This window comes from Geotrypetes seraphini, chromosome 4 (genome assembly GCF_902459505.1).
Source record: "Geotrypetes seraphini chromosome 4, aGeoSer1.1, whole genome shotgun sequence".
NCBI classification, from domain to species: domain Eukaryota; kingdom Metazoa; phylum Chordata; class Amphibia; order Gymnophiona; family Dermophiidae; genus Geotrypetes; species Geotrypetes seraphini.
The window spans coordinates 299239970-299253402 of record NC_047087.1 but is presented as its reverse complement, the minus strand read 5'-3'; the positions used below and the strand labels follow the sequence as shown (position 1 = coordinate 299253402).

At 46.9% G+C, this 13433-nt stretch overlaps 1 protein-coding gene across 1 annotated transcript in view; it reads right to left on the bottom strand.

Annotated features, from left to right (window-relative positions):
• SORCS3 (sortilin related VPS10 domain containing receptor 3) overlaps window positions 1–9630 on the bottom strand; it is a 1299528-nt gene extending 1289898 nt beyond the window's left edge. The window contains exon 1 of the mRNA XM_033941704.1: window positions 8617–9630. Within this exon, the coding sequence (XP_033797595.1) occupies window positions 8617–9318 (702 nt within the window). The 5' untranslated portion in view covers window positions 9319–9630. The remainder of the gene's footprint in view (window positions 1–8616) is intronic.
• Between the last annotated feature and the right edge of the window lie 3803 nt (window positions 9631–13433).

Here is a 13433-nt window from a genome sequence, read left to right as displayed (position 1 = left end):
ATTTTGTTTGAAACTGTAAAAAACTGCTAAAGAAACCATGAAGACGGTTTACCAGAGAATCGAGCGATTTCATAATGGTTGTGAACTGGTTGAAGACGAGGAGCAATCAGGACGTCCTTCAGCATCAAAAGCCCAAGAGAAGGTTGAAAGAGCAAGTGAAATGCTTCAATCAAACAAACAATTGATTATTAGGTGAAATTTCTGAGGATCTGAACATCGCTTATGGTTCTGTTCAAAACATTTTAACAACAGATTTGAACATGAAAATGATCTGAGAAACGGGCAAACGGTTTCAGAGAAGAGCGACTAAGTTGGTTAAGGGGCTGGAGGAGTTGCTGTACAGTGAAAGATTAGAGAAACTGGGCCTTTTCTCCCTCGAACAGAGGAGATTGAGAGGGGACATGAACGAAACATTCAAGATAATGAAGGGAATAGACTTAGTAGAGAAAGACAGGTTGTTCACCCTCTCCAAGGTAGGGAGAACAAGAGGGCACTCTCTAAAGTTGAAAGGGGATAGATTCAGTACGAACATAAGGAAGTTCTTCCTTCACCCAGAGAGTGGTGGAAAACTGGAACGCTCTCCCGGAGGCTATCGTAGGGGAAAACACCCTCCAGGAATTCAAGACTAAGTTAGACAAGTTCCTACTCAACAAGGACGTACGCTGTTAGGGCTAGTCTCAGTTAGGGCGCTGGTCTTTGACCAGAGGGCCGCCGCGTGAGCAGACTGCTGGGCATGATGGACCACTGGTCTGACCCAGCAGCGTCAATTCTTATGTTCTTATCCTCCATCAGGACAACGTTCCATGTCACACATCACTTCTGATAAGGTAATTTCTGTCCATTTCTGTCAAACCTTGCCCTTGACTGATAGACTACAAAGAACTGTATATTTATTTATTTTAATTTCTATCCCGTTGTCCCCCAAAGAGTTCAGAACGGGTTACAGGTTAAACATACATAGAATATAGTTAACAGGTTCGCTATAATGAAGGTTTCCAACCCCCCGAACCCCCCTCCAACAGCAGCGCGAACACTAACCAATAAAGTGGGGGGGTTGCCACCCCAAACCCCCCCGTCGGAGTTCTTTAAAAATTACTTTTTCCCCCGCGCGCTTCTGTCTTGCGCCGAATTGTCGGCGCTGGATTGTCAGCGCGCTGATGTCTTGCGCTCCACTGTCTATGAACCATTTTGGAGGCACCCAATAAACAGGCCAGCTCTAGGCACAACTAAAAGTTAGGCGGCCATGCGAGCGCTTAAGCACGCTTAAGAGCAGCGATTCTGTAAGAAGGCACCTAGCATGTGGCCACGCCCACACCTAACGTGCATAGCGCCTATTTTTTTGAAGGCCGCCTAAATTTTTAGAGGCGCCTTGTTACAAAATCACGCTTTCTTGACAGGCGCCTAATTTTCAATTAGTGCTGATTTAAATGCTTAATTGAGCTTGTTATCCAGTTTAGATAGGCGCCTATCTAGTTGGGCCCTCCGAAAAAGGTGCCTAACTTTAGGCGCTGGTTACAGAATTTGGGCCTATGTATATTAATATTAGACCCTAGTCAAAACAAAAAGCACAAGAAGGCAAGGTCTGCCGACTCTCCTGCTCTCTGCCGTCCTTCCCTGCAGTGCGAGCCTGTGGGTTAAAAGCGTGTTCTGTTCCATCTGCAGCGTGTTCTGCCCTGGCTAAAGCATGTTTTCTTCCATCTGGCTACAGCGTGTTCTGGCTAAAGCATGTTTTGGCCACTTAAAACTGCAGCCCCCTCCCCCTTTATTTTGACCTCACTTGTGCAGCGTGCGCATGCGTCTGGATCGCTCTGCAGCGGTTGGTGTGGGGCGTGCCGCAGATCAAATAATTTGCATGAGGACTGTTTAGTGAATCGGTTGCCCGGCAAAACCCGGCAACGGATCACCCAAGGATCGGATCGGAAAGGTGAGTTTAGTGAATCTAGGCCAATGTGTTTTGATTCACACTTTCACTTAAATTTATGAGCCTGAATTGCCCTGTTACATGCATGGTTTGAGTCTTGGTTTTCATCTAGCAACGTCATGTGTATCTTTAAGAAATTATAGTGAAATATTAACATATATCCAACCTGGGCACATTTCGTTTTATTTCATCGAAGAGCTTGGTTTCAATAAACCATTTTTCAAAGGGTTTTTTTTTTAACTTGCTTGGCTCAGGATTGGTTCCTTTCTTTAGTGACGTCAGTTTGATCATTCAACATGGGCTTAAATTTAGGGGCGGGGCTTTACCGCGGCCATTTTTGCAAAGCCGTTATGATCTTATGCAAGTCATATTCATCACAAGGTATTTCATACGAAGAAAGGCATTATCTTTTCTACAAAGACAAGTTCTAAGAAACGGACATCCTATAAAAGTTTTCTTGTGTCTTAAGAGACGATATCTCCACATCCTGAAGCAGCCGGCATAGGCGAAACGCTGGCCGTCAGTGTGGTGGATTCTCCTGTCAGATTAGTATCAGGCATATTTTTCTCAAAGTATGGTTATTTTTGTTCCTTGCATTGCACAAGGCTTTTGGTATAAGATTCAATTGAGGAGGTTTTTTTTAGACCGATGAAGTGAACCTACCTCCCAAAATATTTACCCACAGTGAATTTATATGGTGTGGAAGGGGCTCTTTCTCCTACAAGCCTGGCACGTTTAGGTTCCCAAATCAATGAAGATGTAGTTAAACATCCTTTCAGACAGGACCTTTGTGAGAATGTGTAAAAATAATTACGATGACCGGCTTTTTATGCTTACCCAAACTGCGTAAATAACAGGAGAAAGTAGCGTTGAAATGTTTTCAGCTTTGTATTTAGTTAAAAGACAAGTATGACATAGATTCTTACTAACCCCTCCCCCTTTTACAAAACCGCGGAAGCTGTTTTTAGCACTGACTGGCGCTTTGAATGCTCTGTGCTGCTCCCTACGCTCATAGAATTCCTATGAGCGTCGGGAGCAGCACAGAGCATTCAGTGTGCCGGCCTGCACTAAAAATCACTTACACAGTTTTGTACAAGGGGGGTATAATAAGGTAAAGCAGTCCAGACACAGTCAGACATTATACAAATCCGATTTGCAATCCAGAATTTTAAAAAAAGCCCCTTGATGCTATTGAATGCGAAGAATATGTGCTCAGAAAAATTACAATCAAGACCAATGTATTTCTCAAACTATTTTTAAATATATAAACTTTATTTCATTGTGATTTCCCTACTAACACTACACTTCTCCCTCGTTATTCGCGGGGGATAGGGGCAGAGCCGGACCGCGAATGGCGAAAAACCGTGAATATCCGGCTCTGACCCACCCCCGCCTCCCTTCCGCCTTCCCCTGGCATCCCGGCCTTACCTGGTGGTCTAGCTGGTTTTCGGGGCAGGAGCGATTTTCCTACGCTCCTGCCCCGTGCAGATAGCCATTAGGAAATGGTTATGGGGAGTTCCCATAGTCTCTCGAGAGACTACGGGAACTCCCCACAGCCATTTCGTAATGACTATCTGCACGGGGCAGGAGCGTAGGTAGATCGCTCCTGCCCTGAAAACCAGCTAGACCACCAGGTAAGGCCAGATTGCTGGAGGGAAGACAAAAATATGGGGTTTCTTTTTCCATCCTCCCCCCTCCAAAAAAAAATCGCAATTAAGTGAAATTGCGAGAGGGAAACCGCAAATGGGCAGGGGGAAGTGTATAAGCTTGGCCAGTACTTGTACTTGAAAACAATCACCACAGGTTTCTTTCTCATAGAATCTAGCTTCTGCATGCCACAGGTTTGATTAAAATGCTGCATCTTTGTCATACCCAACAGAACCCGGAAATAGTATCCAAGACAGAATATATATAATAATTTAAACAATGAAAGACCATATTTGACCTTCATACAAAACTAGCCTTTGCACACATGGTCCTCAGCTAATGAAAACTGAAAGTAAAAGGCACAATGCTCTTACAACGGGAGATTAAAAAAAAAAAAAAAAAAAAGAGGGCAATTAAAAAATGTTCCACTTCCACTGAAAACACGGTCAGTTTCTGCTGAAATCGAAACCATGGCCACAGCATTTTGGCTTCACATACACAGTGGCGTAGTGAGGGTGAGTGGTGCCTAGGACGGTGGCGCCCCTCTCCTACGCTCTTCCCTGACCCCCCTCTCCCCTGCTGCGCATGCACCCCATCCCCATACCTTTCTAACTTTGGCGTGAGCAGCCACCTGCTTACTGCCCGTGCTGCCTTTGGCGCTTTCTCTGATGCCACTTCCTAGGCGCGGATCTCGGAAGTTACGTCACGGGCAGCAAGGTTGAAAAGGTACGGGGGAAGGGAAGGGTCGTGCGCACGATGGGGGAGGGGTGTAGGGTGGAGAGGAGGAGGGGTGACGGCGGTCCGAGCAAGAAGGCACCCGGGGCGATCTGCCCCCTTGCCCCCTCCTCCTTACTACACCATGGCACATACATGATTGTTTGCTGAGTCATGCCTATGCTGAGTCATGCCTGCTCCCCACATGGCCTGGGTCAGAGAGCAACACCAACAGTGGAGACAGTCAGCTCCGTCCGTCCCTGGCAGTGTTCAAATCCAAGCTAAAGGCCCACTTTTTGGAAACTGCTTTCAACTCTTAAACTCCCCCTCACTGCTGTCAAGATACCTAGACCCGCTATAACCTCCTCAACCCTGAAATGTCCTGTCTAAATTAGATTGTAAGCTCTTCCGAGAAGGGACTGTCTATTGTGGGTTAGAATGTACAGCGCCACGTACGCCTTTTCAGCGCTATAGAAATAATAAATAGTAGCAGTAGTGCACGAATATTAACACGTCCAATGGAACAGAGCAGAGAGAGCCTGGTCTTCGAATCGCACTTTAATAGCAACCAATCAGCGGCACAGAAAGTGGGAAGTGGCTTAAGTATCTTGCCCCAGCTCACAAGGAGCATCTAAACCCTGCTCTAGCTATTGGAACACTCCTCCAAGGCTAGACCAGCTACTAGGCAGACTAGCCCCCTTCTTTTACTAAGGTGCGCTAATCGAATTAGCGCGCACTAAACGCATTAGCGTGCTAATCGGTTAGCGCACCTTAGTAAAAGAGGGCCTAGGTATCTGCCTGGAGTAACAGAATTTGGGAGGGGGGGCTGTGAGCAGCACTTGAAGGTTGCTCTCAGTGGGGCGTGGGGGCTTCCAAAGTCTAAGCTCAAGCGCTGCCACCTCCCTCCCCCACTTCTTTAGAAACATAGAAATAGACGGCAGATAAGGGCCACGGCCCATCTAGTCTGCCCACCCTAATGACCCTTTCAACAAGAAGTTTATGTCAGAGGGGGTGGGGGTGGCAGGTCTTGAATGTGGGTCTGCCCTCAAGGCTCTGTGCTGTGGTGACTTTAAGTTTGCAGTAGCAGCAGTGGTGTGGTGGCACCCCTCCTCCGTCTTCTTCCCTGTTCCCCCTCCCCCCGCCGTGCCTCCCTTCCCTTTCCCCGTCCCTTTCTAACTTCTCCGGCGTGAGCAGCATGCCCATGCAGGGATAGAAGCTGCAAGGGTTCTGCTGCACAAGGGGATGGGAGGGAGGGATAGAAAGATACTGCACAAGGGGATGGGAGGGAGGGATAGAAAGATACTGCACAAGGGGATGGGAGGGAGAGATAGAAAGATACTGCACAAGGGGATGGGAGGGAGGGATAGAAAGATACTGCACAAGGGGATGGGAGGGAGGGATAGAAAGATACTGCACAAGGGGATGGGAGGGAGGGATAGAAAGATACTGCACAAGGGGATGGGTGAGAGGGGAGGAAAGATGCTGCACATTTGGGGGGGAGAGAAAGGAAAGAGAAAGAATTGGGGTGGAGGAGTGGAAGGGAGAGATGATCATTGTACATGAAAAAAAAAAAAAATAAGACCTACCCCGAAAATAAGACCTAGCGCCTTTTTCGGGGAAACAGGGTAGTCACCGCGAGAAATGCTTTAAAAGGCAAGACTTCCAGCCCGACACACACGTAAAACAGAAAAATTGCTGCATCCTCAGAACTTGGCAAGAGTTGTTATCAGCTTTCAGCCTGGTATCCTAAGCCATTCACCTCAGCTACATAAATTACATGCCATAAACAGGGCAGTATTGAACCGAAGGTATCAACAGAGACAGAATGTTTCAGGTCAACTGAAGCCATCTATCACCGACAGGCAGCTCTTTCATGGTGGCAATAAAGATACAGCAAAGCAATGTACTCCCAGAGTGTGGTCTTTGAACTCCTACCTCTCAATTCCCCCCCAAAAAAAAGGTGTGGGGGAGGGCGCGCATTCATTCCTATAGGTCTCGTTTTTATTTTTATTTCATTCCGTTACATTTATAAATTCCTGTCGTCTGGGGGGGGGGGTTGTCTTTTTCTTTGTGCTAAGTATAAACTGATGAGTTGCTTGTCCCCTTTTGGATATCCTGTACCTTTGCTGCATTTGGCTCAATAAAAAATGATTTGACATAAATTCCTGTCGCAGTTACAATTTTATTTCAACTTGTTTATTTTAACCTGCCGAGTATCTTTACAATGGAGGCTTGAAGCCTGTGGAATAGGCATTTCCAAATGTAAATGAATAAATTAAAATAATAAAAGATGACAGTGAAATAGCCGAACTTAGGTCGGGGGTTCTGTAATCAGGTTCAATAGTTACATTACATTAGTGATTTCTATTCCGCTTGTGCCTTACGGTTCTCACCTTGAACTTATTTGAAGACATTGGCACATGGGGGGGGGGGAAGCCCAAAGATCTTTAATTTGCCACCTTTCATAGCATCTCAAACTACAAACGAAACCTGCTCAGTAATAGAGACAACTCTGTTAAGGGAACTAACAAAGCATCTTTAATTTCTTTGCGATAAGCTTCCCTGAATGTCCTGGGAAGAGCTGTTACCCACGGATCACCCATCACTGAAGGGCGAACTATTGGATTTTCGGACAGAGATAAAGAGCCACAGTGTCTTCAATTAGCCACCCCTCCAATAAACTCCATAGAACCAGGGGTGTCAATGTCCCTCCTCGAGGGCCACAATCCAGTCGGGTTTTCAGGATTTCCCTGATGAATATGCATGAGCTCTATTAGCATACAACGAAAGCTGTGCATGCAAATAGATGTCATGCATATTCATCGGGGGAAATCCTGGAAACCCGACTGGATTGCGGCCCTCGAGGAGGGACTTTGACACCCCTGCGTATAGACCAGGGGTAGGCGATTCCGGTCCTCGACAGCCGGAGCCAGGTCCGGTTTTCAGGATATCCCCAATAAACATGCATGAGGTAGATTTGCATCTCAAGGAAGCATCTCATACATATTCATTGTGGAGATCCTGAAAACCTGACCTGGCTCCGGCTCTCAAGGACCGGAATTGCCTATGTACGAGATGGATTTGCATGCACTGCCTCCTTAAGATGCAAATCTGTCTCATGCATATTCATTGTGGAGATCCTGAAAACCTGACCTGGCTCCGGATCTCGAGGACTGGAATTGCCTACCCCTGGTATAGACCAAAAGAAACGACATGTTTTACCTTTTGGGTCCTGCTCGCATAGAAACAGTGCAGCGCCCACGATAGAAAACACCACCCATGTCCTGTATTTTGCAATGGTTTTTATTTCAGCCTTCCTATTGAAGTTTTATCCGTGTGAAATGATAGCTCGGGGCGAGGAGAGGGAATGAAACGGGGGAAACATCCGTTTGGAGCTAGCAATGAAAAAAAAATAGCAGCAAAATTTCTACTCAGGAAAGAAACCACCCAGTAATCTATCAAGAGCAGAAACGTGCTTTCCTTAAACCCGCCCCTAGACTGGACTAAGCGTTTTCTTCTCGGTTTTACGGACAAACCCCCCCCCCCCCCCCCGGAAGAGAGCCCAGGTGGGCGGTATGTGATGAATCTTCTTTCTAATGGAAACCCCGAGTTCTTTCAATTAGACTCACGCCCCCCCCCCTTTCATATCCACAGGTGAAATATTTCTGAGGTAAGGCTAGGATTAAATTAAGACTCCGTGTCTGACGGCGCTCGGGGCATAGATCACGCAACCCTGCCTGTTACCAGATGTATGGATTGGCTTCCCCCCTCCCCTAAAGATTTTCCAAGGGCGCCACCTTTTGAGACAACCTGCCCAAGAAGAAAGTATAAACTTTCCCAGTGACTAGATAGATTTTATTCAAAAAAAATTTTGAATTTTTTTTTTTTTTTTAATTATTGATTTCTTTAGCCCCCTCCCCCCCTGAACCAATGTGCACAATGCTTTGGTGCAAAAAGCCTTTTCACTGTAGTGAAGCCACCCGAGCGTTCCAAAAGTGCGCGAGAGCTACAGAGTCGAGACCAGACCCGCAAGAGCCACTTAGGCAGAGACATAACCGCCGGGGGAGGGGCAGGTTTAGACTGGTGCAAATCCCAAGTCTCTCGTTAAACGCACAGCCAATTGGGGGGGGGGCTGTCTGTTTACACCACTCTCTAAGGCAAGATTTACTCCAGGAAGTCAAAACAAGCGAAGCAAATGATAGTTTAATTTTAGGGTTTAACTCTCCCAGCAAAGAACACCTGTTTCCCTTTGCCGTCCACAGCAGCCAGTTTACATCCAGCCAAATGAGAGGGGGGGGGGAGGGGTGCATGCACCGGGAAAAGGGGCTACTTACACTGCTGTTGCGTCCCCCTGACCAGTGCACCATGGCTTGGTTGTGAGCCGAGTCCCCGGTCAGTGCAAAGGAGGTGCCGAGCAGCCTCGGCTCTTCCGCCCGCGGCCGGCTCACTTTCCCTTCAGTGCGGTCTACTTTCGGTCCTTCCGCTAAGGATCCGCTCGGGACGGGCTCTCCCATGTTTGGGCCAAGGGGGGGCTGCATTTCCTCGCCGTGGTCTAGTCCGATGGCTGCCCCGCTCCTTTTCGTCCTGTGCAGGGGGGGCCCGCTCCCTCCCTCCCTGAGGACCCTTCCAGGAGCCCCAATCGCCCCGGCTTTCCTTTTGCCAGAGGCAGGGTCTTCCTCCCACCGCCCGGCTATTCCGACGGAGCGGACAGAAGCTGCAAGCCCAGTTTTGCCCAGCAGGGCGGCGCCCTTCTCTCTGCCGGAATGCGGGAGCCGATCTCCCGCCGCTGGAGCCGGGGCGGGCTGGATCCCTTCACGCCGAGGGTCTTCTTCACTCTTCCCAGGGCGATCCAGAAGTTCCCTCAGGAATCTCCCCTCCCTTCCTCCGCTGCCCCTTGGCAACCGCAGCAGTTTAACCTGGGCATGACAAGATCGGCAAGTTATTTCAGCGCTGCCAAATCCAGAAGTGAAGAGCAAAAGCCAGGTCCAGAGGAGCGCGTCCCGCCAGCCTAAACAGAAGACAGTCCCTCGCCCCATGCTTAAAAAGATTTTTTTTTTCCTCCCCTCAGTCTGATGGTGAAGAAAACTCCCTGCTAGTTGGATCTGTTCTTACTGTTCGTGTGTGTGTGTGTATATATATAATTTTTTTTTTTTTTTTTTGTAAAAGTGCTTTTCAGTAAAACTGTACACGTTCAAAAATTTGATCAAGTGAGCCACCACATGGAGGAGGAGCTGAACTGAAGCCAAATCCAGAAATGCTGGCAATCCGCTGCCTTTAAAAATGTCGTTTTGTTGTATAAAAAATAAAAATAATAATATCTGGTCGCCTTACTTCCTTCATGCATCAATTAGCTACCCAATAAGCCACCAATCCGAGCGGGACCAGAGAAATAATCCACAGGCAGCCTCCACGCTGGACGCCTAAAGGAGGGGAATTAGACGTCCAAGCAGCGCGCGGCGCGAAAAGTTCCCTCGGCGGGCGCAGTCCCTTTCCCCCTGGCGCGGAGGCCTCAACGCGGGAGCCCGCAAGATGTCATCGCGGCGATGGCCAGATCAAACTGGGGGGTGGTGTGGGTTGGGGGGGGGGGAAACAGGAGTTCCATGGCAGCGATCGTTTCTTCCCTTTGCAACTGCAATTACGTCTCTGATCACTTTCCAGCAAAGCGCTTCGGCTCCTTCCCCCCCCTTCTCCTGAAGGTGTCAACTCGCAACATGGGTGGGCGCGGAAAACGGCAGAGAGGAGAGATTTCTTAGAGAGAGGAAAGAGGGGGGTAGGGGGGGTCGCTCGATGCCTTTTTAAAAGAAAGCTGCACTTGTTCCTTCCACCACGCTCAAGCAAGGGCTGGGGTGCTCTGCAGGCAGAAGCGCTTATCTTGTCATAGAGGAGGCTGTCCTGGTCCCCGAGGAGGGGGGGGGGAGGGGAGCTTCCAAGTGCAAAAGTCTGAAATGGAAACCGGCTGCTCAAGTTCCTTTGCGGTTTGCCCTATGCGATATCAAAAGAACAGAATGAATTACGGTGTGTTTGGGAGGTGGGGGGGGGGGGGGTTATTTTGGCTTTTTTTTTTTTTTTTTTTTGTCTAATTTCTCAGGGAAACGAAAATCACTCTTCTTTCCAGTAGAGGCTGGTTTGCAGCCCACTCCCCCCTTCTTCTGCCTGAACAGCAGACAGAAAGAACCCAATGCAGCAAAGGATAAGCCGTCCACTGTAGTGGGGGGAGGGGGGGAATTTTCAGACAGGACTGCGCTCTTTGCCTGGTTCACTCAGTTCCCGGTCCATGAAGTGGTGTGGGAAGAATCAGACATGGGGGGGGGGGGGGAGAGGGGTTCAGAAAATATCTTACAGAAGAAACCCACAACCAAGTGCAGGTGGTATTTTGATGAACATTTTTATTCCCCTGTCAAACCGCTCCAGTATTTTTCAGATGAAAAAAATAATGGGAGGACTTACTGTCTTCTCTCTCTCTTTTTTTTTTTTGTTTAACATATCTTTATTCATTTTTGAAGCCATAAATAACTGCAACAAATTATACAATCATATTACACTATAAAAGCACTTAGATTCAACCAAAATTGTATACTTATATTCAAAAATTGCACTCAAATTAAAGAATTAAAAATATTTTCCAAGCCATGATCAAAGGGCAAAATCAACAATCACTCTTTGCAAAATTTTGTCAATGGCTCCCAAATCCTCAGAAACTTCTTATAATGTCCCTGTTGTCTAGGTGACACAAAGACTCCCACCAAAAGGTATAATTCAATCGATCCCAGTTTATTATTTTATTGCCCCTTGATACTTGCTGTCTTCTCTGAAAAATCTGGCACCGTTTTCGCACAGGAGGTGGGGGGGGGGCTGTGGTAAAATCCCCCCCCTGCTCTTCCTCACGCAAGAAAATGTTAAGGATAAAAGCAGAAGGAACAGGGTGATCTTGATCCATAATAAGATTCACTTTGGAACTACAAAGGAAACTATTTAGGATTGCTGAATATTTGAGGGTCTGGACCAGCGCAACATTTTAAATGGGGATGATTTCAGTGAAGGGACTCCTATTTCAGAGGGAACTAATATAACAGTAGGCTGAAATGGAGTATTTCGTGTGTAGGGGACTGGTTGAGAGGCAATTATTTTGATTTATTTTGTATTGTAGTGCATCCTAGGGCTATAGATGGCCGTGAAACCAAATTCAAATAAAATGCATGAATAAATACATATAAAAATAAGAAAAGTAAAAAAAAAGAACGGTGTGTTACTTAAAAAAAAATTGTTAGGTCACAAATATGCTGGATAAACTTTAATAATGCCTTACTTGGAAATAAAGATGTTAACTATAATTTATGCTTTTTGGTGAAGTGTCCCTTAAAAAGCTGCAGTAATGCCTGTTAAATCACAGCTCATTCGAGCAGGGGCCATCTCCTTCGTGACTTTGTACAGCGCTGCGTACCTCTGGTAGCTCTAGACCAGTGGTCTCAAACTCGCGGCCCGGGGGCCACATGCGGCCCACCAGGTGCTATTTTGAGGCCCTCGGTATATTTATCATAATCACAAAAGTAAAATAATACTGTTTCTTAATCTTATGTCTCTTTAGCTACAAATGACAATATTATTATTAAGACTCAGCCAAAAGGAAAGATTTATAAACTATAAAGAGTTTTACCTCATACAAAATTCTCATTTCTTTAATAAGACATTAACTATTTTTTTCTGAGGCCCTACAAGTACCGACAAATCCAAAATGTGGCCTTGCAAAGGGTTGGAGTTTGAGACCACTCTTCTAGACATAATTAATAGTAGCAGTGTTCACTTTTTAATGTACCAGCAACGCCCTTCAGTGGTGGGACTGATACAGATTAATCTATCAAGGTGATCTGCACTAAATTTAAATGAGTTGGATAGCATAATTAATACATATTAATAGTTTCATTTAAATGTTAACTAAAACACAAGTTAAAGGGGAAGGGGATCTGCATTCAGAATTGCATTAATGTTGGTTAACGCTGCTTTAACACGTGTCAAGCACTAGCACCCTTTAGTAAATAGGCTTCACAGTAGAGTTTCTATGACGGTCAGGAGCAGCGCAGAGCATTTGGTGTGCCAGCCTGTGCTAAAAAACGCTTCTGTGGTTTTGTAAAAAGGGGAGGAGGGGGTTAAATGCCAAAGCAGGATGCCCAACTGCCCCCTCACCTTTACCCACAATCTGATCCCTGCCAGTCAAGGCTCCATACTCCAGTCCCCCTCCCACAAGTTGGTTCTCCCCAACACAATCCCAGTCCCCTGATCCAAGCCTAAATCCCCAATCCAACAGCTATACTCCTTCAATAAAGACATGCCCCCTGCCTCTCAGAGCTCTGGCCTCCCTGCCCTCTGATCTCCCTCCCAAGGATTTACCCAGGGATTAACATCGGCAGGGGCAGTAGTCCCTAGATGCAACAATCCTCCTTCACTGCTGCCTGGGTCAGTGCCAGAATCCAAAATGATACCAATGAACCCTAGTAGTAGTCTGGCAGAGGGTGGGGGGAGGCCAGGGCTCCGGGGAATGGTTTGTGCTAGCAGGGGGTGGAGCTTATTGAAGGGGTGAGGTTACTGGATCAGGGGGTTTGGGTTCCGCTCCTAGGGGCTCAAGATTGTGATTGAGGCTTTGGGCCTGCGGGATTGTAATGGAGGATTCAGGCTCTGATATGGGGAGGGGGCAGAATTGTAATCAAGGTGTGGAGCATGAAGATGTTGGATAAGAGAAGGAGGTACATCACCTTGTTTGTGGTCACTCCACCTGACCACCGGAAGTTCAGCCATGCTTAAGGCCTGCTCTCAACGTAGCAGCTGTAACAGCCATGTCATGCCCTTCTCCCACCATTCTTATGTTAGGCAACTAACACAAGATGTTATTATTATTATTATTATTACTACAAAGGCCGCCTTTTTAATACAGGATCTCACTACTACCTTGTTTCCCTGAAAATAAGACTTATCCTGAAAATAAACCCTAGCAAGATTTTTAAAGATGCTCCTAATATAAGCCCTACCCCAAGAATAAGCCCTAGTTAAGATCGACCCCCAAAGCCCCCCCCCTCCCCGAATGTACCCGACACTCCCTGACACTAGAGAATAGACTTAGTAGATAGAGACAGGTTGTTCACCCTCTCCAAGGTAGGGA